At 38.1% G+C, this 25282-nt stretch overlaps 3 protein-coding genes across 3 annotated transcripts; 1 reads left to right on the forward strand and 2 right to left on the reverse strand.

The window, feature by feature from the left end:
• Positions 1 to 455: 455 nt before the first annotated feature.
• LOC135943246 (uncharacterized) lies at positions 456 to 2483 on the reverse strand. The gene is made up of 8 exons (XM_065489702.1): positions 2426 to 2483; positions 2094 to 2377; positions 1715 to 1826; positions 1405 to 1657; positions 1079 to 1157; positions 930 to 1032; positions 580 to 876; positions 456 to 526 (listed from the first exon to the last, which is right to left on the reverse strand). The coding sequence occupies exons 1-8, from the start codon at positions 2481 to 2483 to the stop codon at positions 456 to 458; spliced, it is 1257 nt and encodes a 418-aa protein (XP_065345774.1).
• Positions 2484 to 11995: 9512 nt separating this feature from the next.
• On the reverse strand, positions 11996 to 17289 carry LOC135943256 (uncharacterized). Its single transcript, XM_065489713.1, has 12 exons — positions 17243 to 17289; positions 17089 to 17188; positions 16771 to 17039; positions 16395 to 16509; positions 16090 to 16334; positions 15973 to 16038; positions 15884 to 15917; positions 15754 to 15827; positions 15592 to 15694; positions 15246 to 15542; positions 15111 to 15182; positions 11996 to 12042 (listed from the first exon to the last, which is right to left on the reverse strand). Exons 2-12 carry the CDS (start codon positions 17150 to 17152, stop codon positions 11996 to 11998), a joined length of 1386 nt encoding a protein of 461 aa, XP_065345785.1. The 5' UTR covers positions 17153 to 17188; positions 17243 to 17289.
• Positions 17290 to 23510: 6221 nt separating this feature from the next.
• LOC135943267 (uncharacterized) lies at positions 23511 to 24316 on the forward strand. Its single transcript, XM_065489725.1, has 2 exons — positions 23511 to 23959; positions 24016 to 24316. Exons 1-2 carry the CDS (start codon positions 23511 to 23513, stop codon positions 24314 to 24316), a joined length of 750 nt encoding a protein of 249 aa, XP_065345797.1.
• Positions 24317 to 25282: the final 966 nt, after the last annotated feature.

A 25282-nucleotide genomic window follows, 5' to 3' on the forward strand; every position in this document is an offset into this window, starting at 1 on the left:
AGGGAAGGAAAAACGGCTAGCTCTGATTTTCATACCACAGTCGTATTACCAAAATTATTCGTGATAATTTTGGAAAGCAATGCGGGCGCCTTCTCTTGGCCGCATTTGTAGATTTCGTAGGCAGTCACGCACTCATCGTCAGATTCTATTTAATAAATTGTAAGAATTCTTATTAAAATCTTTCAAGGAGAAACTTTTTCCACTGCAGTCGTCGTAGGCAACAAACCCCTGCTCCATTTTTACCGGCTCTTCCTGGGACGCTAGCTCAATTTGCCGCAGAGTCGCGATGCTATTTAGTAGTCCAGTATCAAACTTAGGAGATAAAACAGTTACAGATAAATTAAAATGTTGGCTATATATACATACCACTCCGATTTCAACACCGATACATTTCAAGAAGCACTATGTTTGCACCAAAATGAGGAATGTTAACTATAAATTATTATTGCTCTAAACTATACCTTCAAATTGAGCGATATGTCGGTCGAGAGGAAGGCAGTGACGTTCAAAAGTAAATCAATTTGGTCTGTAGAGAGACACGTTACTTTTATTTATAAGATAAATCATTTACAGTCCTACTGCTGGTAATGTCCCAAATTTCCGCACATTCGGTCTGCATTGCCTTCCCAAAGGTGTTTTTTCTCCGCACCTCGCACAGAAAATCCTTTTTCTCGGCGCAGTCAGCGGAGGCGAGCAGCACGGATCCGTTTCTAACCTCGAGATAAACGCAGTTTGAACCTTTTAAAGGGTGTCCCGCCTTCCACTTGAGCTCAGGTTCGACAAAATCCTGGCTTCGAGAGCACCAACGGAAGTTGGAATCGCATCTCAGGTCTGTTCCTGCGAGCCAGTAGTCTCCAAAAATTGCAGGGGCAAATTCTGAGGTTTGAATTGAAATTTTAAATCGAGAATAATGAATTTTACACTCGTACTGGAAACAATTTTGGAAAAGCAAATCGATTTTCCGGTCGACTCCATTGACGCCAGGGTCAAGCCGATTTTGCAGCACCAATTCCAGGCGTGGGTCCAGTTTGACTGATTTTAAATTTGGTTGGAAATTATTTTATTTATTAGGGAATACCGGCTCTTTAGAAAACGTCAAAAAATTGCGGCCGCATCCATCGTACCAGTCGCCATAGGAGAAAAAGTCTTTGAGATGACTTGAGTAAAAACAGAAGTAAAAAATAATTATTTATATACTTTTCAGATTATTAGCTGCATCAAAAAGACTGGTCTGCATAATTATCAATATGAAATAAATCTCAAAATCATGTATAAAATGCGCGCACCTCTCTTTTGCACGTTTCCACTGGGCAGGAAGCAACGCAGGGCTGTGCAGTCGTACTTCTAGGTACCTGCAAAAAATGCTCTCGTTGTGAAATGCGCCGCAGCGGTAGCGGGAAATACAAAGTCACCTTGCAAGCGAATATGTATTTACTGGTGCAATTTCTATCGGTCATGATGGCGCCTGTGGCATTGAGAACGAAGCGGAAGTGGACGCAGCTCTCGCTGCCGCCACTGTTGTCAGGCTGGCCAGCTTCCCACTTGAGTTTCGCGGAGAAAACCGTGGGCCCGTTGGGTTCGCACCATGACCATTGACCTTTTTGGGCCCCATTCCTCGTACCGGAGGTCCAGTAGTTGAAATTCGCTTTCCAGTTAGCTAAAATTGGTTGAGATTTAAGTATAAAATCTAGGCGTGTAAATTTTCGAGGGGAACCTTTCAAGGCGACGGTCATGTTGGTCAATCCTCTTTGCTCGGCTTCATTGTCAATGTTCAAGGTTTCCATTCCCAAAGCGCAGCAATGGCGGTAGCTATCCATCCAAGTCATCTGGTTTAAAATGGAAATTTTAGATTTTCAAATTGTAATAAGAGTCCGACATTAACCGGCTTGTTTCCCAAAAGATACGTGTAGTTGCCAATGTCAATCCAAAATCCATAAGATTTTTTATCTAAAAAGTATAAAGAGAGGATTTAAAACAGCCATGCTATTATTAATTTATTCAAACTGGTCAGTTTTCCCGCAGAATCGAACAAGGAGTCCTGAAATTGTTTAATTTTTTAAATAAATCCTTTAAAAACCTATTTTGCTGTAAACATTTTTGGAGCACTGATCCGGACAGTCAACATGGTACTGGCAAATGTAGGGCAGCGCATCTTCACAATTTCGGTGCTCCATTCCCTGATTTTTAGAGTTTGCTGAATTGACAAGGGCCAAACATCGATCGAGGGTGGATGAAGGGGTTGCGTTTGTCGAGAGCCAGAAATCCGGAGACGAAGTTAAAGTCATGGAAGCGTTGAAGCCCGTCGAGCACCACGCGTATTTCTTTTCCAAGTCACAATTTAGCCCTTCACTTGAGCCACTCGTCCAAAAAACACCGGCTTTTCATGATTATTTTTAATTATATTGTGTTAATTGTTTAATTAAACCTGTCAAACTAGCGAGACAGACCAATTCCTCGAGGGAAGTGACGGTCAAGAGCGTCATGTTTAATGCCTTGCACCGCAATCCAGCTTCATTTCTCGTCGCCTTCAAATTTTATTGTAATTTGGAAATCGAGTTCATCCCACACGTACGTTTAATTTGGAAAAGAAATAGTTCCGATTGTTGCAAGACACTGCATTAAGCATCAGTCCGTCCTCTGAAAAAATTTATTAAGCGTATTTCTATATATTATCTTAAATTATGCTCATACTTTCATTTGGTTTTACTGTGGGCTTCTTTAAGAAAAATCAGTAAAATAGAGAAATGAACTTTATAGGTGCCCCTGTGTTCACTCTTAGTTGGAAATAGTTCGAGCACTCAAGTCAATGCGAATTTTCTGCTCAAGTGCTCGATCTGCCGCAAATAAGAGTGAACGCAAGGATTCATCTTATTTACCATCAGGTAGTTTCTGAAATCTCCACACGTCAAATGACACGGGATAGCCTGAGGTCAAGATTCTAATTAATACAAAATTTTCATATTCACTCAACAAACAGTGGTCTTTGTTGTTCCAGCAGTTGACGTAGTTTCTGATGATTTTATCACAGACGAAATTGTTGTTTTGGTTGTTCCAGAAGACGACATTTCAGTTGGTTTTACTGTAGGAAAAATAGTTGTTAGGGGAGTGCTTGATTTTATTTCTGTTGCTGCAGTTGTAATTGAACGAGTTGGAAATGAAGAAAAAGCTCCAGTGTCGAGAATCGTGCTGCCTGCACTGGTTGGATATAAGGGCTGATTGTGAGTGGATGATGTTCCACTTCCACTCGCAGCTTGAGCATTTCCTTCCGTAATCGGCCCAATTCCATTTTCCTTCGCTTCTGTTCCTTCAGCAGGGGCGCTAGTGCCCTCAAGGTCTATGGATTTCTACTTATTTAATTTATATTTAATATCAAATTAATTACAATTTGTTGTTTCAGAGCTGATATCCATGGTGACTGCTGGTTCGTTTGACCGACTTTCCACAGTGGTCGCATCGATGTGCAGCGATGTGGAAACCCATGACGATGAGTCCTTGGAAAAGAACTTTCTACATTTTTTAAAAATAATTTAAGGATTTTTACGGTGGTTTCTGATCTGCTGGTGCGCTGCGTCTTCTTTTTAGTACCGTTTGTGACCAGGCATCTTTTGAATCCGCAACACTTAATGATTATTTGCCTCCGCAGTTTCTTATTCCTTGGCAGGTAGTAATATTTCTGAGCTTTTGAATAACCAAAATTAAATCAGGCTATAATATAGGATAAATATGAAAATCGTAAATGTATAGTTACCAGGACGTAAACCAGAGAGAAAGTTTTTAATCAACGAATTGATAGGTTGTTTCTTCTACTCAAAAATTACTTGTTACTCAACCTCTTATCTGCTATAAAATCTTTCAAACCTTCTGTAAATTACGATTAATGAGTGAACCGTGTTCTATTTTCTTGAAATTCAATAGCCTACCTGGTTTTTCGACTGTCCAACCTCGGCCAGCACGAGCAAAATCAAGCTCCAGTAGAGCAAATTCATAATTCCCTATTGCTCTGCGCATCACCCAGACTGGTATGAATTTTTCATACCAGACTAATTGAATCTGTCAGCGCTCAATTCGCATGAAGCCTGTAGGCGCATATCCTATCCAGTGACGTATTAGCATCCTGTCTCTGCTCACTCTCGGCGCGTGGCTGCACTTTATCACAATTTCTAAAAGCCTCGATCAAAAGCAATGATTTCCAACAAAATATGTTTCAATTCTGATGTTTTATGTAATTTCTAGCAATAAGACGAATAATTTGTTCAACTTTTTAGGATGGCTGAAATATACTAAATAGAGGGATTCGTGAATTTTTTTGATCTCATTTTAAGAATAAAAATGCATATCAAGACGTTTTTAGTGACGTACCAAAACGACCTTTTTCAGGGTACCATATGCCCTAAGATCCTGTCCAAAGCCGGTTTTTAATGCTTTTTCTTCGATTTCGATCACATGCAATCGTTTTTCACCCTCGCCCCAGTTAACCCAACCTGAAACCTGCTCTTTGGCGGTTTTATGGCAATCGTCCAATATAGAATATACCACGAAGAATTATGAAACTTGGTTGAGCAGCGGCCAAAACGTCAATGGCTTAAAATCGATTTAATTGTGTAATTATATTCAACGGGTTGGTGGAATTCAGGTCACGAGGTCCAGATATGAGCACTATCACCTGACGTACCCAATAAATGACCTTTTCCAGGGTACCGCCCATCCTGATATCGGTCCCGGAAGTCAATTTTGTTGGGCGTGAAGCGTTTTGGACGCTATTTTTTCTGCCTATTAGTTCCCGTATTAGATATTCTCTTCAAAGAGCTGAGAGTAAAATTCAATTGAACAATACTTCGGAAAAAATCGTCTTGTGCAGGCCTCGAAAAGTGTCCCCGTAAACAGCATGGCTGTTGGACACCTGGAGGTGCTGGTGAAGTTGTGTGGCAGTGCCTGGGCTGCACGGGATAAACAGTTATTCAGTCCCAATTGGTAATTCGTGCCATTTTATTAATTTTCACCCGCATGTTAACTGATGTACCATCTCAGGTAGAGACTTTGTTTTGGAACCTGAAAAAGATTATATATTCTCAACTCTAAATAAATCTAAATAAAATTCACGGATATATTTTATATTGTTGACCAAAATACGATATTATTTACTATCGATGATTATAAATGATAAAAGGAAAACAGAGGCTTGAACGGGAATATTTTCAAGGTAAATAATTTTCAAAATAATTCGTACAAATAAGAATATCATCACATCCGATATTCTTCGCCAGTATAATTCATTTAGATACATCCATGTCTCCGTGATATTTTTCAAACATCCTTTACAACTATTTTCTTGGGAATTCGAGATATGAGAGTTTATTTATCAAGCTTCAGCAAATTCCAAAGAAAATACCGTACATATTTTGCACTCCTTTCCTTCAATTGGACTCAGTCTCCCGTCTTGATTGATCGAGTTTGTGTTAGTTTCGAATCCTTTCTGCTGGAATGTCTCTCGAAAAAGAATCGTCCGGCCAAGCCGTTTTTCCAGTTCCACTAGAAGAAAACAGGTACAAAAAAATTAATGCTTGATTATTAAAACTTGAAATTTCGTACATTTCCTTTTTGATTGTAGCCTTGAGGCCGGAACAGATGGATTTAGACAAGAAGCAAGAGATCACAATGAAGTTCTCTGGCAGGACATTATGGAAATCCTGGAATTCGAGCAGGGACTCGAAATTGATATGACAAGCAGTGAGTTTGATTCCATTCCACTTGAAAAAGAGAGGTGATTATTACTTTATTTTGACTTAAAAATACATTATTTCTAATTTTATAATTGGATATCAGTCCTGAGGTCGAAAATGATGGATTGCTGATGCTGGAAGAGATTGAACCAAATGAACTATTTCCGGAAATTAACCAATCCCTGGATCACGAGGAAGTATTCCAAATTCCATGCACTGAAACAATGAGCAGTGAGCAAGATACGATTCCAGGACCTACATCAGGTGAAAACCAAGACTTGAATTTGAAGGAGAACGATCGTGAAACGGAGGAACTCCAAGAGGTGGAGTTAAAGAGGAAATCTTCTGCTCCTAAAATAGTATCAAATGGTGTGAAAAAACGAGACCATGGAGGCAAATGCTGCGAATGCAACAAGGTTTATCTCGATATTTTCCAACACAACCAGAGGAAGCACAATGGAAAGTTGGGAAAGTGCACCGCCTCTCCTGATTGCAAGAAATATTTCACCTCAGCTCAAAAGAGAATCGAGCACGAGCAACAGGAGCATCAGGAACGAAAGAAATTCCAGTGCCATTTTTGCCATTACTCGACAGGGCGGAAGACAGACTTGAATAGACATGTTCAACTGAAGCATTCGGAAAAGAAAATCAAATGTGGACAGCAGAACTGTGGAAAGATGTTTGTTTCAGAGGCAGACTTGAGATATCACGTCAAGTGGTGTCACACAATGGAAAAATGTCCTACATGCGGTAGAGAAATGAGCCTGAAAGCATTGTATCATCACAATCGGTATGGAAGATGTCCTAGAACGGCAGCAGAGTGATTTGACTTGAAGAGTAACATTTTCATAAGTAAGCAATTTATAGTTTTTAGTTCGTTGACACATATATAAATCCATTACTTCTTGACTATATTAGTATATAAATGCTGATGTAAAATTTCTGAAAAATAATAACATTGTACATAAAGGAATATATTCCCAAAGGTTTCTCCGTACAAAAGAAATTCAATTATATTTTAAGTTGGACGTTGGTTGTTGGCCTGTAAAATAAATATACTAATGAAACACAAGCCTGTATAATAAAGCGCAATAACACGATCCAATTTTGCTTTATTTTATATATCCACACCATGTTCAATACCAGAAATTTAAGCTTTTGCCAACTCTCTTTATTTCTTTTCTTACGTCCAGACAGTGAGCAAGATATTCGTTGCTATAATTTTTATGAAAGAATAACGCATTTAGTTTTTAGGGACACCTTATATATTCTATTCGATAAAGGGTTTTAGGTTGAGGTTTCCACAAAGCTCTTGGCTTCTGTTTAAAACTTTTTCATACAATAAAATTAAATATCCTGCAGAAGAGACAGTCCGCAACCTGCGTGGCAATAAAGCGCGGCACCTTGCATACTCTATAGAGTAAAATGAGAAAACCTTTCGTCTAAAAGAAGCATTGAACAAAATAAGCACAAGCTACAGCATAGGGGGGTGGTGCCAGTATATTTATTGGTGGATTAGGTTATAAGAGTCGAAGTGAAAATCAGATGGCGCTGGCATCGCTTAATATTATCAATGGAAATTGCGGGGGAAGGGGAAGGCGAGTAGGTAACTCAACCAGACGTTCCAGGCGCAGAGGGACTTCACAAAGCTAGTTATTGTAGTTATTTGTAATATTTTTACAGATTGACACTAAACGCGCGAATTTGGACTTCTGGGAAAAGGATTCGAAAAAACCCGGTCGCTATACTTCCTTTGAATTTTTGTTGCTCCAAGTCATTTGAAATAAAAGTTCATTTTGATCTTGGCTAGTTGCTACTTTATTTTCAAATTTGTATTTTATGATTTCAATCTACTTTTGGTTTCTTTCATACAAAACTACTTAAAAGTGAAGATTTTACATTTCCATTTACATGAAGCTAAAATCGACTTAATTTTTAGTGAAAAATATAGTAAAATTAATCTTGATGAAGCCGAAATTTTATCATCAAGTCTCGTCAAAATGAGCCAGTGTTGCTAAATTATTAAGCGCACATAACATATCGGTTGTGATGATACAATGAAATAATGCTCATTTCTTTGCCACACTTGACACATCTTTCCATATTGTGACTAAACTTTACATGCTGCTTCAAATCTGCCTCTGATGCAAACATCTTGCCACAGTTCGTCTCTCCGCATCTGATTTTCCTTTCCGAATGCTTATATCGAACATGTCTATTCAAGTTACCCTTATTCTCTGTCGAGTAATGGCAAAATTGGCAGCGGAATTCCTTCCGGATCAGATGTACCCTCTGCTCGTGCGCGATTCTCTTTTGAACAACGGCGAAGTATTTCTTGCAACCAGAGGCGGTGCACTTTTCCAACTTTCCATTGTGCTTGCGCCTGGAGTGCATGGAAATATTGTTATACTCCTCGTCGCATTCGCCGCATTCACCTTTATAAGATTTTTTGCTGTCTGTGATACAGTCCTGTTCAATCAGAGAAGGCATTCTCTTTGGTTTTGCTGTTTGCTTATTGCCTTCGTTTCCACTGTCAGTTTTTCTCTTCAAATTACTAACCTTATTTGCCTGGGATGAATATCCAGGATCTTCCTCGCCGCCAATTCTCATAGATCCAGGTTCTTCCTGGAAATCCTGGATTGGTTCATTCAGAGCAACTTCATTTTGTTCCTTCATTTGCATCGAGGACCAAAAGCTGCAAAAAATGAAAATTAATTTCATTTCAAAACTGAAATCACTATAGTTTTTACCTGCTCTCTGTTTGTGGCAGCAGAGGAAAAGATCTTCTTGGGCTTTCTTTTATGGGAGGGAAATTTCCAAGCCTACGCAACTCGAGCAAACCAGATAATGGGTGAGCTGGGATTTGCTCTGGGCGAATTTTTTTGGATTGACGAAATCCAAGCGACGTATTCGGCACGACAACTGTTTGGATACAATATTATGATAATTTATTTGCGATAGAACTTATTCGTACAAGGATCAGAACTCGATGCGTGTGCAAATTCGACCTCAACATCCTTATTCATCCTTGGTCTTTTCGGTGTCTGCGATGCTCCAAAAATAGGAGAGGTTTCTCGAGCCAAGCGTCCATCTTGACGACCTTTCGACTCGTTTAAATCATCAGGGACATTGCTCAAGGACCGCGTTTGGCCTTTATGGACTGCAATAATAAGTTTTCGATTCGACTAAATGATATAATTTGAGTTTCATAATACGAATGCAAAGTTTTGCAATTATAAGCGATGATGAGGATTGAGAGTGTACATCCTAAGTTGCTAAACGAAACACTATGAAGGTGGTAAAATTAAAAAAAACCTACTTTCCGCGTCAAGTTGGGTGTCCGTTAGCTGTGACGCTGGTGTTTTTGTGATTTTCCCGACATCCTCAACTTCTGACTCAGGACTGAGGTTTTAGGGATTTTAGATCAGCATAAATTCAAAGTTAATTTTACAATTGTACCTCTGACGTGCAGGGTCTGAGGTTGATATCTGGATTTTCCTCAGTATTCTTTTTTTCCAATGCATCTTCTCAGACGAAAATCTTCCAGGGATGAGAGTAATCGTAACGCTCTTGTCTTGCCCGGAGAAGAGAATTTGCCTCACTGACAGTGTGAAAAAAGCTGAAAACATATAGAGTCGCTCTCCGCTTCTCTGATTGGTCGCCGGCGTTCTCGGGGAAATTTTTAATTGTTGCAGACCAATAACCTCCTTGAATAAACAAACCTCCTAGCACGTTTTCTGGATCTCAAGAGGTCTGCACCTATCGTTTAGTTCTACGAGAATGCTGAACCAATCATGAAGCTACGAGCGACTCCCTGATTGGCTTACAAATCCAGATCGAAAAGGCAGGGAAATAGCCAATAAGAGAGAGCCACTCGCTTCTCTGGTTGGTCGCTATCGTTCTCGTGGCACGTTTTGATAGGTTCATATGAATAAACCTCCTTGATTTAGCAAACCTCCTAGCTAGTTTCCAAAACTTTATATAGCTGTTGTTTTCAGTGTGCTATTTTATAAATTCATGACTTTGGTTTTAATCTTGATTAACTTTTGCATTTAATTCTACGCTCCTATCTACGTTCATCCAGACCTCATTGGGTAATTTTGCTAAAATCAAAATGCGACATTAATGCAACGCACTCTATATATTTGATTTAATCTTGAAATTTTCGTAAGACAGCGAAGAAAGTGTTGAATTTTCAGCACCGAATTTTCATCGTTTTTCGCACTTGCGCATTTGCCAAGTCTCTACACCGAGCAGCTGATCTGCACCTAAGATTTTGCAATCACTGAAATTGCCAGCTTTTCGGGGCTTCACCTCAAATATTATTTTTATATTTGGGATGAAGTTAAATTCTTTCAAAAGACATTTTCAAGATGATTCACACTTTGCTAATTTTATTTATTGAAATTCATACATAAGAGGAATTATGATTTTCCTTAATCGTGTCAAAAATGGATAGTTAAAATTTCATATTTCAAAATCGGCATGGTGTGTTCTTAAAAGGTAAGGTTGAAAAATTAAAGAAATGAAATGGAAAAGTTAGACTACGCTCATGGTGTAACTATTTACAATTAAGTGTGATTCTTGCTAATGAAAATAGTAAATATAGTTTGAAATACAAAGATCATGTACATGCATGTGTGTCTAGAGTTTCAGTTTGCTGATTTTGCTTAAAATCAGAAATTTTACGACAGTGCGGTTTCGTAGGATCTTTAAGTAATGATGAATTTTGGATAATGAGGTGAAAACAGAGTTCGCATCTGAGACAACGCAAGCGTTTCACTAATTAATTCATCATTCTGCCACCTTTCCAGGACATCTTCCATACCGGTTGTGATCGTACATTGCTTTCAGGCTCATTTCTCTACAGCATTTGGGACATATTACCATTTTATGACACTTGTCGACATGCAGTTTCAAATCTGCCTCAAAAGCAAACATGCTGCCACAGTTCAACTCTCTACATTCGATTTTCTTCTCCGAATGCTGCCGTAAAACATGTATGTTCAAGGTGCGTTTGCGGTCTGTCGAGTGATTACAATGTGGGCAGCGGTATTTCTTCCAAACACGATGGACCGTTTTCTCGTGTTCAATTCTGTTTTGAGCCGAGGCGAAGTAGATCTTGCAACCAGAAGCCGTGCACTTTTTCAACTTCCGATTGTGCTTGTTCTTGGACTGACACAAAATTTCGGCATAAACCCTGTGGCAATCGCCGCATTCACCACTCCTATCTTGTTTTCTGATTTTTTTTAAGTCCATTTTAGTCAAAGAGGACGAGGCACTCTGTAATTTTGGTTCCTTGCTTTTCTTCAAATTCCGAACCTTGTTTGTCTGTGATGAAGGTCCTGGAATAGGCTTTTTCTCAGCACCAGCTTTCCCGGAATCCGAGCTCTGGTGAGACCCAGATTTCTGGACAGTTTCTTGCAGAGAAACTTCATTTTGTTCACTCTCTCCTTTTCTCAATCCATCTGTTTCGTCGTCAGACCAGCTGAAAAAAAAATTAAAATATTAATCCCGTTTCAAATCAAGGTTACATTAATTCTTTACCTGTATTTTTCTGGTGAATATTGAATAATAACCCGCCTTGGCTTCCCTTTTACGCGCGGCATGAGAGCAGAAAAATGGAAATAATCCACAACTCCAGCGATCCAGCCGAGAAGAGCAGATAAACTGATATAATATAGGAGTAGAGTGGCTGGAAGGAGAATAACTCCTTTGCGTTTATCGGTTTACAATAATTCTTCATTCCAGACATTCTCATCCGGACGCTGAACCTCAATCAGACAAAAGCGGTCAATATTCGAACAATCTTTTCCCTGCATTTTGTAAATTTTTAAAATTACTATTTTGGTAACCCGCGCTACACATTTTTTACTTCTGGCATTGGCAGCAAAAGGTAAAGATTCTTAAAATTCTCAATTTAGTAGCAGAGATCGTGCGATTAATTATCAGGAAATTATATACATATTTTCTTTCTAACTAAGAGAATTAATATAGGACATATATATTTAAATAGTCAGCCTACTTTCAATTATGTTTAATTCTTAATAAATAATTTGGTGAGTTCAATTTAGTTTTCTAATTACATAATGATTTTTTCTAACGTGACAACAATTCCAAAAAATTAATAATTCAACATTTTGTATAACCGTGTTTTGATCTCAACTTTTGATTGCACCTCGCCGTACTTATAACCTGAAAAAATTAAATTCATAATTAATTAAATGCAAATATTCGTATGCTAAGCATTAGATTTTTTTAACAATTTTATCATCTCATCCTTGGACAACATTGATATTCAAAATTTTTATTAGAACATTCGGTTTAGGTTCGGTAAGATTTTTATATATAGTTTATTTATTTTTCTACCTGATTTTGTATAAATTGAAAAGAAAATATGGTGAATGGTGAATATTTCGCTTTCCAGAAGCATTCTTTCCTTTTCTTCAATCGGATGCTCTCTCCCGTCTCGATTTGTTAGGTTTAGTGTTAGTTTGGAGATAGAATCCTTCCCGCTGAGATGTCTCACGAAAGAGAAACGTCTGGCCAAATTTTTATTCCTTTTCCACCAGATGAAAACAGGTACAAAATTAGCATTCTGAAATTTAAATAAGGAATTTGGTAATTTTTCCATTTATTATTGTAGCACTGAGGCCAAAACAGTTGAATTTGGACAAGATGTTTTCTTGCAGAAAATTATCCAATTCCTGGATTCCGAGCAAGGACTCGAAATTCCGAGCGCGGAAATTGATATGAAAGGCAGTGACGAGCTTGATTTCAATCCACTTGAAAAAGAGAGGTGATTATTACTTTATTTTGACTCAAAAATATATTATTTCTAATTTTTTAATTGGTTATCAGTCCAGAGGTCGAAAATGGTGGATTTCTGATGCTAGAAGAGATTGAACCAAATGAACTATTTCCGGAAATCAACCAATCCCTGGATCTCGAGGAAGTATTCCAAATTCCATGCACTGAAACAATGAGCAGCGAGCAAGAACCGACTCCAGGACCTTCATCAGGTGAAAACAAACACTCGAATTTGCAGGAGAATGAGCGTGAAACGGAGGAATTCCAAGAGGCGGAAATACAGAGAAAATCTCGTGCTCCTTCAATAATCGGATCAAATGGCATAAAAAAACAAGACCACAGCGGCAAATGCTGCGAATGCAACAAGGTGTATATCTACATTTGCGATCACTCCAGGTACAAGCACAATGGAAAGTTGGAAAAGTTGGAAAGTTGGAAAGGACTCTCTTGAGTGCAAGAAACATTTCGCAGCTGTTGAAAGGAGAGTTGAGCAACAGGAGCATCTGAAACGAAAGAAATTACGCTGCCAATTGTGCCATTACTCAGCAGAGCATTTGGGTCACTTGAAAAGACATGTTCTTCGGAAGCATTCGGAAAAGAAGATCAAATGTGGACAGCAGAAGTGTGGCAAGATGTTTGCTTCAGAGGCAGATTTGAAAGATCATGTCAAGTGGTGTCACACAATGGAAAAATGTCACAAGTGCGGCAGAGAAATGAGCTTAAATGCAATTAAAGAGCACAAACGGTACGAAAGATGTCGTGTTTCGGCAGCAGAGTGATTGCGATTTGAAGTATATTTACATATTCGTAGTAGTAGTTTATAGATTTTGTATTTCATACCTTGAGACATTTATAAATCCTCTCTACATGTGACTAACGTAGGTATTACTGATGTAACATTTTGTACAAAATATAAAAATTGTACATTATTGATCTCAATCCTTCAGAGTTTCTACGTAAGAATTGATAAAAAAAATTTAAAATGTGACGATGGTTGTTGTTGACCTGTAAAACAAAGAAAATTACCAAATAAAAACCTGTAAAGAGGCCCAATAACTTGAACCAAATAGTTTTATTTTTTGAACAGCATTTGAAATAAATGCTTTTTTGTTTTTCTGATATCACCTATAATCGCCTCCGGTTGCATTTCATCCTTAATCCAGTTTCTTTCATTCAGAATATTCCTCTGCACCCAATTAAATAAGAAATAGGAGCAGCTAAAATTTTTCCATAGCGTGTAAAAAACAGACAGACTAATTAAAACCAATCAGAACCATTTTCTTTATTGCAATAATTAAAAATGAGAAAAAAACAATCCAACACTTCAAAATTTTTGTTACGGTTTCACACAAATGAAGTTGTTAATGACATTCATCGCGGTATAATTGAGCTTGAGGTACTCGTCAATGATGCTTCCATCTCCGAAAGGGAAAGTCGTCATGCGAAGTTGCTTCAGAGCTGTGTTGAAAACGACCATGGACGTGAGGCACGGATACCTGATGGCGTTTGCGGCGTAGTGCGCGTCGGGCAAGACTTTGCGGCTGCGGCACCACACCTCGTGCGTCTGGTTCACGAACTCCGTCTCACCCACGATCGCCGCATACCCTTTTCCAGCTGTTAAAAGCGGTTTAATACGGAATTAATTAAATCAAATTATGATTTACCGAGTAGAGTAGAAGCCGTGGCCAAGTCGGATGCAGTTTCAGGCTCGAAAAACTTCATTCCAAGCTCGCAGCAATGTTTGAAGCTTGCCACTGGATCCTGGGGATTAAAATGTTAAATTTAAGAATTCCTTCAAGAATTGACAGTCAATTCTGAGATTCTCACCGTGCCTGAAGCAATGTAATAGCCAACGTAGTAAAGCCGATTTTGATAAAGTGTCAAATTCCCAAAGGAATCTATAAATTTCAATTATTAACTAACGTTTTTAAAATATTAATTTGAAAATTAAAACCAGAAGAGGTGGCATTCAACTTATTAATGGCTGTTTGCTGTTGATAAACAAATCTTTTAACTGGTACAACGAAAGATATCAAGAAATTTACATTTATTTGACAGGGAATCGAATCTGAGAGCCAACAAGTTCGGCGAATCGGGACACAAGGAGTCGGAGGATAAAGCTTTTGAGGAAATTTTATTAATCCCAAAAACTTCCTAATTTTATATTCCTACTAAAGTTGCATTGCCAAAGTTGTTTGTGATGATTTTTGAGACCAAAGCAGGTGCCTTTTCCTGGCCGCACTTGAAAGTTTCATAAGCAGTCACGCACTCGTCGTCAGAAGCTAGTTTATTTTTTTATATTTAACGTAAGAAACGGTAAGAATAAAATCAAACTCTTTCCACTGCAGTCATCGTAAGCAACAAATCCCTGTTCCAACTTCTCAGGTTGCTCCTGAGACGCGAATTCAATCTGACGCAACGTCGCAATGCTGTTTAATGCTCCTAAGTCAAACTAAATAAAATTTAAAAAGAAATAATGACAAAATTTGACTTCATAATTATACCATTCCGATTTCAACGCCAATGCATTTGAGGAAACACTGACACGAAAATTAATATTCGATATAATTATTTTTAAATTGTAAACCTTCAAATTAATCGAAATGGATGCTGCGAGAAAGGCTGTCGCATTTAAAAGTAGATCGATCTGGTCTAAAGAGTGAAATTATCGAAATTATAAAGTATATTTAATTTTAATTTTATTTTTAAACCTACCAGCTGTGATGTCCCAAGTTTCTGCGCATTCCGCCTGCATTCCCTTTTGAAAGGTGGCTTTTTTCCGCACCTCACACAGGAAATTTTTCTCCTCATTGCAATTCGCAGTCACAAGAAGCGCGGATCCGTTTCTAACCTCGAGATAAACGCAGTCCAGACCTGCTTGAGGGTGTCCCGCCTTCCACCTAAGCTCAGGTCCAACAAAATCCTGGCTCCGTGAGCACCAACGGAAGTTTGAATCGCATCCCAGGTCTGTTCCTGAAAGCCAGAAGTCTCCGTAGGTCGCAGGAGCGAACTCTAATTGAAATACGTGAATTGGAATTTTGAGGTGAAAAAAATCATTTACTGGAGATAATTTTCGAGTAGCAACTCAATTTTCCTGCCGATTCCATCGAGGCCAAGGTCAAACCGATGTCGCAGCACTGATTCCAAGCAGTTTTCCAATTGGACTATGCGGATCGCAAGTCAATAATTTATATTAATTATTAATAAATAGTTTTAAATTCACCGAGTTAGCTGTTGCTGTGTAAATTAAAAAATTGCGTCCGCACCCGTCGTACCAATTTCCATACGAGAAAAAGTCTATTAAGAATTTTAATTATAGTTCAGTCTACCCTTTTAGAGCTTAAATTGATTACTCTTCAGAATTTTATCCGAGTCGAACAAGGTGTCCTTTTAATTTATTTAAAAAAGTAAAAAGTTTTAGTGAAAATCCCAAATTTATTACGTTTCGGACGCAGGTCTCCTTAGGGCACAAAGCCGTGCATGGCTTTGGAGTTGTTGTAATTTCCATCTGATCAAATGAAATAAAAATAAATTTCTTGACAAGCTTATTAAATTTCACCTTGCAAGCGAAAATGTATTTATTGGAGCAGTTTCTGTCGGTCATGACGGTGCCTGTCGCATTGAAAACGAAGCGAAAGTGAACGCAACTCTCGTTCCCGCCATTGTTGTCCGGCTGGCCGCGCTCCCAAATGATTCCCGGGGCGAAAATTGAGGGCCCGCTGGGCTCGCACCAAGACCACTGACCCGCAGGTGCCCCCTTCCACGTACCGGAACTCCAGTAGTTGAAGTTTGCTTTCCAGTCAGCTGATTTTAAAGTTTTATGTAAAAAATCTAAAAAATAAGATATAAGATGAAATAAAATACATATATTAAAGCTAAGAGAATAGTTGGTTAGGCCAAGTTGCTCCGTTTTACTGTCGATGTTTAGGCTTTCCATTCCCAAAGCGCAACATTGAAGGTAGCTCGCGAGCCAAGGCATCTTTCAATTGAAAATTATTAGTGTTCTTTTTATAGAATAATTGTTTCAAACCGGTTTATTTCCCAAGAGGTAGGTGTATTTTCCTATATTAAGCCACAATCCGTAGGATGTCTTGTCTGAATGAAAATGATTCTGTAATTTAAGTCTGAACGAGAATTTATTGCTTTACTAATTAGGTTTCCAGAAGAGTCGAATAAAGAGTCCTAAATAATTGGAAAGAATTAAATCCTTTTAAATTTTATGCAAAATAAGTAAACAAACATTTTTGCTGCACGTTTTAGGGCAATCAACGGAGAATTGGCAGATGAAAGGCAGAGAATCTGAGCATTTTCTGTGCACCATCCCCTTTTTAGACGTGACGACCGCCAGACAGCGTTCAAGAGTTGAAGGAGCAGCGGTCGTTGGCAGCCAAAATTTGTCCAAAGAGACTAACAACGAAGAGACGTTGTAGCCCGTTGAGCACCACGCGTACTTCTTTTCAGAGTCACAGTTTTTATCTTCATTCGATCCGCTCGTCCAAAAAGTGTCGGCTTAATAAATTGCTTATTTTACGTTTCTGGAAAATTCTTTACCAAAAACCTTTCAAATTGCTCAAACAGTCCAGTTCCTCGAGATATGTAACTGTTAAAAGGGTCATTTTCATCGCCTTGCATCGCAATCCTGCTTCGTTTCTCGACACCTACGAAATAATAATTATTATTGATTAACTTTATAAAAATTGTGGTTTTCTCACGGCCGTATTTGAAACGAAATACTGCCTGTTGTTACAGGTTGGTACGTTTTGCACAGATCCGTCAGCTATATATATAAACATTTTGGAAATTAGACTGAATTGTTTGTTCATTTACATGCTTAATCCACCTTGAGAAGGCTTGTCGGTAGAATTCTTAGAATAGAAAAAAATTAATATAGGTTCATAAACTAAAAAAATCAGACAATACCAACAGAAAGTTGTTAAAGTCGGTACAAGTCAACTGACACGGAGCAGGCTGAAGAATTTTCACAATAAATGTTAATAGAAAAGAATTTTAAAAGGACTGACAGTGGTTGTTGTGGTTGAGGTCGAAGTAGTTTTTGTAGTTGAAGAGGTTGTTGTAGTTGAAGTGGTTATTGTGGTTGTTTGTGGTGTTAGAGCGATTGAAATAGGAGTAGTTGCAATTGTAGTAGTTCTCATAGCGAATGACGTCGCAGTTTCTTTTAAATTAAAAGTTGTAGGTATGTTTTTATTATTAGACATATTTGATTTGCTGAAGAACGGGAGTTGTATTCATAACTGTAAAAATTAAATTTAGCTTCCTCAGGAAGCCTTGTTCCGATTTGTTTATTTTCGCCTTAAAAAATTCAAACTAAAATATAATTACCTAATAATTGGGCACTTGTTGTCGCATCCTTCTGAGATGTAACAGACGTCTGATTGTGAGACAAAAAAGTAACGATGGCAACCGCTGTGGCGCCACTTGTGCCTGTGGTCAAGGTTCCAGTCGATGGCGTGGGATATTCAGAAAATTCTGCGAATTCTTCATTTCCCTGGTCGGCGGATTCCCTTGCGGTGACGTCAGGCGTGCTGCTTTGCAAGTTGTCCACGGGAATACTGTCGCTAGTGAAGCTGGCTTTAGTTGGAGTGAAATTATCGTCTGCTCCGTGATATGAGTCAGCGACTGTCTGCTCATCCGCAATGCTTCCGGTCGCGGTGACCGCATTCTTGTGCCGCGATGTGGCTATGGCTACGTCCTTTTGCAATATAATTCGCATTATAAAATGGAAAAACCTCAGGCACGTGCCTTACATTGAAATTTTTACTACTGGGCGAAGTCCGAAATTTCGTCGCGTTTTTATTCGGCAAGCATTTTTTGAAGCCGCAGCACTTGATTATATGTTTTCTCTGCTGCGTCTTTCGAAGATGCAGGACAATTGGCTCTATATTAATCGTTTTAATTATTTAGCTAAATTATATTAAAACATATTCACTGTTGTTCCCGAAAATGATGGTCTTTTTTACTGATTTGATGTTGTTCCTCTGAAAAATTTCAGTTTGAAAGCCCTTTAGCACAGTTTTGACATTTAATTTCTGTTAAATCTAGACACAACCCAATAATAAGTTATATATAAGACATTTTACAGAAATATTAGGGTTTTAAATTTAAATAATTCACTTACTTGATTCTTCGTTTGCCCAATCCTGACCAAAACGAGGAAAATCAAGCACCAGTACATTAAATTCATCGCTGCTCGCTGCTAAAGCCATACTAAATTCAATTTATATAAAATCGCATGATCCAGCGCTCGGCCAGACCGTGTGACGTATGTCTTCCTGTTTTATTCCGCCTCTGCACACAGTTACCACCGCTATTTGATTTAAAACTTTGACTTCAAATATTAATCAAAACTGGCAGATTCAAAACATTAAAATTGAATTTGGAATTTGGAAATTCTGAAGACGTAAGATGTTATTAAGACTGTTATTAAATTAAAATTTAAACAAACCCTGAATTTCTCGCAGACTTCTTAAGAAAAAAGAACGTTTTATTTGTGATTTGACTCAAATTTTAAAGTATGCAGCCGGCAACAATTATAGGAGTTGCGTTGGCTGCCTATTTTCAACTTCTGCCATTGTCTATTATTTCTCACCTGTGACTTTGTGCAAGGGGGAGGAGGCGGAGTTAGAAAAACGGCAGTAAGCTTTAAGGGAAAGCGTTGGAGGGGAGAAGAAACACGAAATTGATAAAACGGGAACAGTTTCTGGAGAAAAGAGATATACCAAGAAAATAACCTACATTTCTGAACGTTGAAAAGTATGTGGACTATGTGGTTCATGCCAAAAAGATAGACAAAAAATGAAAATACATCCCTCTAAATCTGATCTGCACCTAAGCTCTTGCATTCTCGGACATTAGGAAGCTTTTCTACGTTGTGCCACTAATATTAAATTGAACTATAAGGAATGATTTGAAATATTTAAAAATACATTTTAGAGACGAAGCACTACAGCTAATTTATTTTATGAAATTCATGCATGAAAGGAATTATGATATTCCTTAAAGAATCGTCAAAAATGGTTCGTACATTTAACTTCAGCGAGTTTTTTTCTTAAACTTAAGTGCAGCAATTTTCGAACTAAAATGAAAAGCTATATGTGTACACTCTACATCAATGCTATAACTTCAATCAAATTTCTACAATTAAAATAAGCATTATTCATATCTTTTTTAATACAAAGTGTGCCTAGCGATTGAAGTTTTCATTTTGCTCTACAGTCAAGGTGAATTATGGGTATAATATGACGTACATAGTTAACTCTAATAGTAATCAAGCTCTACATTATTGAAGCCATCACTGTGCTAAAACAGGACACATCTTCCATACCGGTTGTGATTATACATTGCATTCTGGTTCACTTCTCCACCGCATTTAGGACATCTTATCATCGAGTGAGCCATCTTGATATGATTTTTCAAATCTGCCTCAAAATCAAACATGCTGCCACAGTTCAGCTGTCTACATTTGATTTTCTTCTCCAATAAATGCTTCCGGCGAACATGACCATTCAAGTTATATTTGTTCTCTGTCGAGTAATTGCAATGTTGGCAGCGGAATTTCTTCCGAACACGATGGACCCTCTGCTCATGCTCGCTTCTCTTTTGAGCTGAGTCGAAATAGATCTTGCAGCCAGAAGTGGTGCACTTTTTCAACTCGTTATTGTGTCTCTTCTTGGAGTGATTGAAAATATTTTCATAACCCCTGTGGCATTTGTCGCATTCACCACTCATGTCTTGTTTTCTGATTTTTTTAGAGTCTGTTTGAGTGAAAGTGGATATTTTCTTTTGTTTGGCTCCCTGGGTTTCCTTCTTGGCACGGTCGTTGTTTCTCTTCAAATTTGAATCCTTTGACGAAGGTCCTGGAATAGGATTTTTCTCAGCACCAGTTTTCCCAGATTCTGAGCGCTGCTGAGATCCAGATTTCTGGACAGTTTCAAGAAGAGAAACTTCATTTTGTTCAGTCTCTCCTTTTCTCAATCCATCTGTTTCGTCGTCAGACGAGCTGAAAAAAAATTAGAATATTAATCCCGTTTCAAATCAAGGTGTTATATTCAATCTGTACATGAATTTTTCTGGTGAAATTGGAAAAATAACTCGCATTATTGGCTTCTCTTTCACGCGTGGCATTACGCAGCAGAAATATAAAAGTTTCCAAGGAACCACAAAACTCAAGCGATCCAGACGAGAAAAGGAGTTAAACTGATAAAGAGAGAAGAGTTGCTGGATCGAGAATAATTCTTGGAATTTCTCAGAGCCTTTTCAATTCCAAATATTATTTACGAAAATTTGTCATTTCAGACATTCTCCGTACCCTGAACCCAATATCAGACAAAAGCGATCAATATTCGAACAATCTTCCAGCTTTCCTAAATTTTTTAAATTTCTAATATTATTTATCATTATTAACTTCTTAGCCGTGTATTAACGATCGAAAAATAAACACATAAGTTATTTTCATTTGTATTTTTTTTGCAATTATTAGGAAAAAATAACCTGTTTAGACTTAAGCCATTTTTAATCAACATGGATTCCCTGCAAGAAAAATGATGTCAATGACGTGAAAATGACGAAAAATTTTGTATTTTCAAAAGGCTTTAAATTTTGATTTTGAACAACTAAAAACAAGTTTTGTTGGTTTTCCATTGAATTTTGAGCAAATTTGGAAAATTTTTCCATCCCTCCAATGACGTCACTGAGACATCACTGTGATATCACTCACGTCACGATTGCACTTCCGAAGAGACGAGGAATGAAAATGATGTCAAAATGATATCATATTGACATACCACGGTGACCAAACGTTTTAATATTTATCCATTGATATACCAAAGAAATTAATATAAATTCTCTAAATTTTTCCAATTTTGTAAAATTCAAAAAATTTAAAAATAAAAAAATTTGTCATTTTTTCATACTTTTTTAAATTATATTATTGCAAAAGGGGCCTACAATTCAGGTGTGCAGGGTCACGATTCGATGTGATGTCAAAGTGACGTCAAAGTGATATCAATATGACATGCTCAGCGTGATGATTTTTTTGGGGATGCACGTGATATCAATGTGACATCAATGTGATGTCTCAAAAGAATTTTAAATAAAAAAATATGAAATCTTTGCTGATCATTAACATTTAAATTAATTAATTATAATTTTATAATTTTTTGTTTCAAATTCTTTTGGGACATCACATTGATGTCACATTGATATCACGCGCATCCCCAAAAAAATCATCACGCTGAGCATGTCATATTGATATCACTTTGACGTCACTTTGACATCACATCGAATCGTGACCCTGCACACCTGAATTGTAGGCCCCATTTGCAATAATATAATTTAAAAAAGTATGAAAAAATGACAAAAAAAATATTTTGATTTTTAATTTTTCAAATTTTTCCAAAATTGGAAAATTTTAGAGATATTATATTGATTTCTTTAGAATATCAACGGAAAAATATTAAAACGTTTGGTCACCGTGGGTATGTCAATATGATATCATTTTGACATCATTTTCATTCCTCGTCTCTTCGGAAGTGCAATCGTGTGATGTGAGTGATATCACAGTGATGTCACAGTGACGTCATTAAAGGAATGGAAAAATTTCCAAATTTGCTCAAAATTTAATGGAAAACCAACAAAACTTGTTTTCAGTTGTTAAAAATAAAAATCTTGACGTGAGTGATATCAAAGTGACGTCACAGTGACGTCATTGAAGGAATGGGAAATTTTCCAAATTTGCTCAAAATTCAATGGAAAACCAACAAAACTTGTTTTTAGTTGTTCAAAATAAAAATTTAAAGCCTTTTGAAAATGCAAAATTTTTCGTCATTTTCACGTCACTGACATCATTTTTCTTGTACTTAAGTGCAATTGTGACGCGAGTGATATCAAAGTGATGTCACAGTGACGTCATTGCAGGGATGGAAAATTTAATGCATGAACAAGGAAATCAGTAAATATTTTTATTTCATAAAATAGAAAAAAACTCCATGTTTTTGATTGCGTTGAAACGCAAATAATTTGCGATTGCTGGGAGATTAAGATTTTTAAAATAAAAGTGACAAGCGTGACGGGGCTACTTTTTCCGCTGATGCTCTTAACGGGGGAGATTCCTTACACACAAAAATATATATTGTACGCGATGTAAGTGACAATAAAATAATTTTCTTGTGTGTTCTTGGGTAATTAATTTATGTGCATCCCAATTATATGATTATTTGAACTTTCCAGGAAAAAATATTACTGTGATGTCATATTGACATCAAATTGATATCACCACGGTGACGTCAAAGTGACGTCACTTAATGTCCGTCACAATGGGATCATATTGTTATCAATATGATATCACGACCAAAAAATTTTTCCCAGATAATTATTTTTATAGCATTTTCAAAACTGGCAGTTTTTGGATACGTATTCCGAGCTCCAACCTGAAGTGACGTCAATATGACGTCATATTGACGTCACTTGAGGTTGAAAATACTATTAAAATAATTTCAAGAGAATTTTCTGTGGAAAATTATTTGGTCAAGATATCACCTTAAGTGATGTCAATATGACGTCATAATGATGTCACTTCAGGTTGGAGCTCGGAATACGGATCCAAAAACTGTCAGTTTTGAAAATGCTATTAAAATAATAGCATTTGGGGAAAAATTTTTGGTCGTGATATCATAATGATATCAATATGATCCAATTGTGACGGACATTAAGTGACGTCAATATGACGTCACCCGGGTGATATCAAGTGATATCAATATGACGTCACAGTGATATTTTTTTTCTTGCAGGGTTATTAACATCGTCAACAAGTAAAAAACTAACAAACTGAATTTGAAAAATTAGCTTTTATTAGCAACAATGATTTTAATAATGAAATTTAGACCGTCGATTGTTGCCTCGATTTGAACAAAGGAGCGAGAAAATCTTTCCACTCCTTAATTCCAACTTGAATCCGCTGCAAAAATGTCGTTGAGAAGCAGTCATCTCGGTCATCTCGGCTCCGGTTTGCTGTGGCACCGGAAGCAGGCCGACGACGACGACGATTCGTCCTCGGACTCGTCGTCGTTGCGGTCGTTCAGCGCCGACGAGGTCGCCGAGCTGGAGGAGAAGACAGGTCGGCTCGCGCCGGACATGGTGGACAGTTTGCTGGACGAGATCGCCGAGCAGGCACTCGAGTCGGAGCGGCAAATGGCCAAAGGCTTGGTGCACGTGCTCGAGGAAAGTCTGCGCGAGGAGCACGCGTTGGCGGTCGGCCACGACACGCTGGACGCCCTGGCCGAAAGGTTCGCCCAGCTGCTGGCCAAAGGCGAAAGCGACGGCCAGACCGTCAGCCGCAAGAGCCAGGCGACGCAGACGACACAGATGATCGAGCTGATGGACCGCAGGGAGGCCAAGCTCGAGAAAGGTTGCAGGTCGGCAGAGATGGGGCTCATTAATTTATATTCCCTCATTTTATGCTTGCTTTTAGCTGCATCGTCGAGACCGTGCATCAGATGAAGAGTCTGCTGGAGCAGCTGCAGCGCCACTGGCAGTCGTCGAGCAGTCCGAGCGGCGGCGACGCCTTCCTGCACAAGAGCATGGGCATCGCGACGGAGATGGAGGGCAAGGCGATGCGGCTGATCGAGTGCACCGAGGCCCACCGCGCCGCCTGCCTCGGCCAGCGCCTCGAGTACGTGCCCAGGAGCGAGAGTGTCGCCGAACTGACCGACTTCCAAAAGTTCCTGGACCTCGACCTGTCCGACGACCCGTCTTCATTTTTAAATCAATGAGGAGGATCATAAAAAAAAACCAACCAGTGACACTGGAAAGCTTTTCGATGCTTCGATTGAATTGAATTAAAGTCTTTCAAGAGATATTTTCCAGATGATTTTATTTTTTTATATTCCTACATGAAAGGGCGACTTATTATGACATTCGTTAATCGTTTGTACAAGTTTTACTAAAATTAAAAATTGACAAGGCATTTTCTTAAATGTTAATTTTGTTGCTTTTTGTGCATCCTAAGTGAATCAGTGCTCATTTCTTTTCCGCATTTGGGACATGATTTCATTGTGTGAGTCGCCTTCAAATGAATTTTCATTGTTGCCTGCGAAGCAAACATTTCGGATCTGTACATTTGATAGTCTTCTCCGAATGCTTCCGTAGAACATGGGAGTCAAACTTGAACTTCACGTCTGTCGAGTATTGGCAAACTAGGCAGCGCAATTCTTCTCGTTCCTCGTGCTCTTGTTGCTCGTGCTCCTTTCTCTTTTCAAGTGTTGCGAAATATTTCTTGCAATCTTGAGAGGCGGTGCACTTAAAGTATTTTTCGCACTTATGTTTTTCCCTGAAGTGAAGCTGTGCTCGGTAAAACTCCACGTTGCATTCGCAGCATTTTTTAATCTGAGCTTTATTTGTGACTGCCTTTGAGTCCTGTCCAACCGAAGAAGATTTTCTCTTCAGTTTTGCTCCTTGCGTATTTCCTTCAATTCCAGAGCCGTTTTTTCTCTTCAAATCAAACACTTATCTACGTTCATCCAGAGCTCATTGGATAAGTTTATTAAAATCACAAAATTGCGACATTAAATGCAGTGCACTTAAAATTTAATTTAATCTTGAAATTTTTCGAGGATAATTGAAGAAAGAGTTGAGTTAGCAGCACCGAATTTTTTCATCGTTTTTCATACTTGCGCAACTGCCAAAACTCTCCACTGAATTTCTGATCTGCACCTAAGATTTTGCAATCTCTGAAATAG

Source organism: Cloeon dipterum, chromosome 1, assembly GCF_949628265.1.
Source record: "Cloeon dipterum chromosome 1, ieCloDipt1.1, whole genome shotgun sequence".
Lineage (NCBI taxonomy): Eukaryota > Metazoa > Arthropoda > Insecta > Ephemeroptera > Baetidae > Cloeon > Cloeon dipterum.

Bases quoted from the DNA above. Each gene is read 5' to 3' on its own strand.
- LOC135943256 (XM_065489713.1), bottom strand. From the start codon at position 17,152: ATGAAAATGACCCTTTTAACAGTTACATATCTCGAGGAACTGGACTGT. The intron at 15,918-15,972 runs GTAATAAATTTG...ATAAATTAAAAG, and splicing joins AGGAGACCTGCGTCCGAAAC to GACACCTTGTTCGACTCGGA. The intron at 15,828-15,883 runs GTAATCAATTTA...AATTCTTAATAG, and splicing joins CTCGGATAAAATTCTGAAGA to ACTTTTTCTCGTATGGAAAT.
- LOC135943246 (XM_065489702.1), bottom strand. From the start codon at position 2,483: ATGACGCTCTTGACCGTCACTTCCCTCGAGGAATTGGTCTGTCTCGCT. The intron at 1,033-1,078 runs GTATTCCCTAAT...ATTTAAAATCAG, and splicing joins TGACGTTTTCTAAAGAGCCG to TCAAACTGGACCCACGCCTG. The intron at 527-579 runs GTAGGACTGTAA...GTCTCTCTACAG, and splicing joins AATTTGGGACATTACCAGCA to ACCAAATTGATTTACTTTTG.
- LOC135943267 (XM_065489725.1), top strand. From the start codon at position 23,511: ATGTCGTTGAGAAGCAGTCATCTCGGTCATCTCGGCTCCGGTTTGCTG. The intron at 23,960-24,015 runs GTCGGCAGAGAT...GCTTGCTTTTAG, and splicing joins AAGCTCGAGAAAGGTTGCAG to CTGCATCGTCGAGACCGTGC.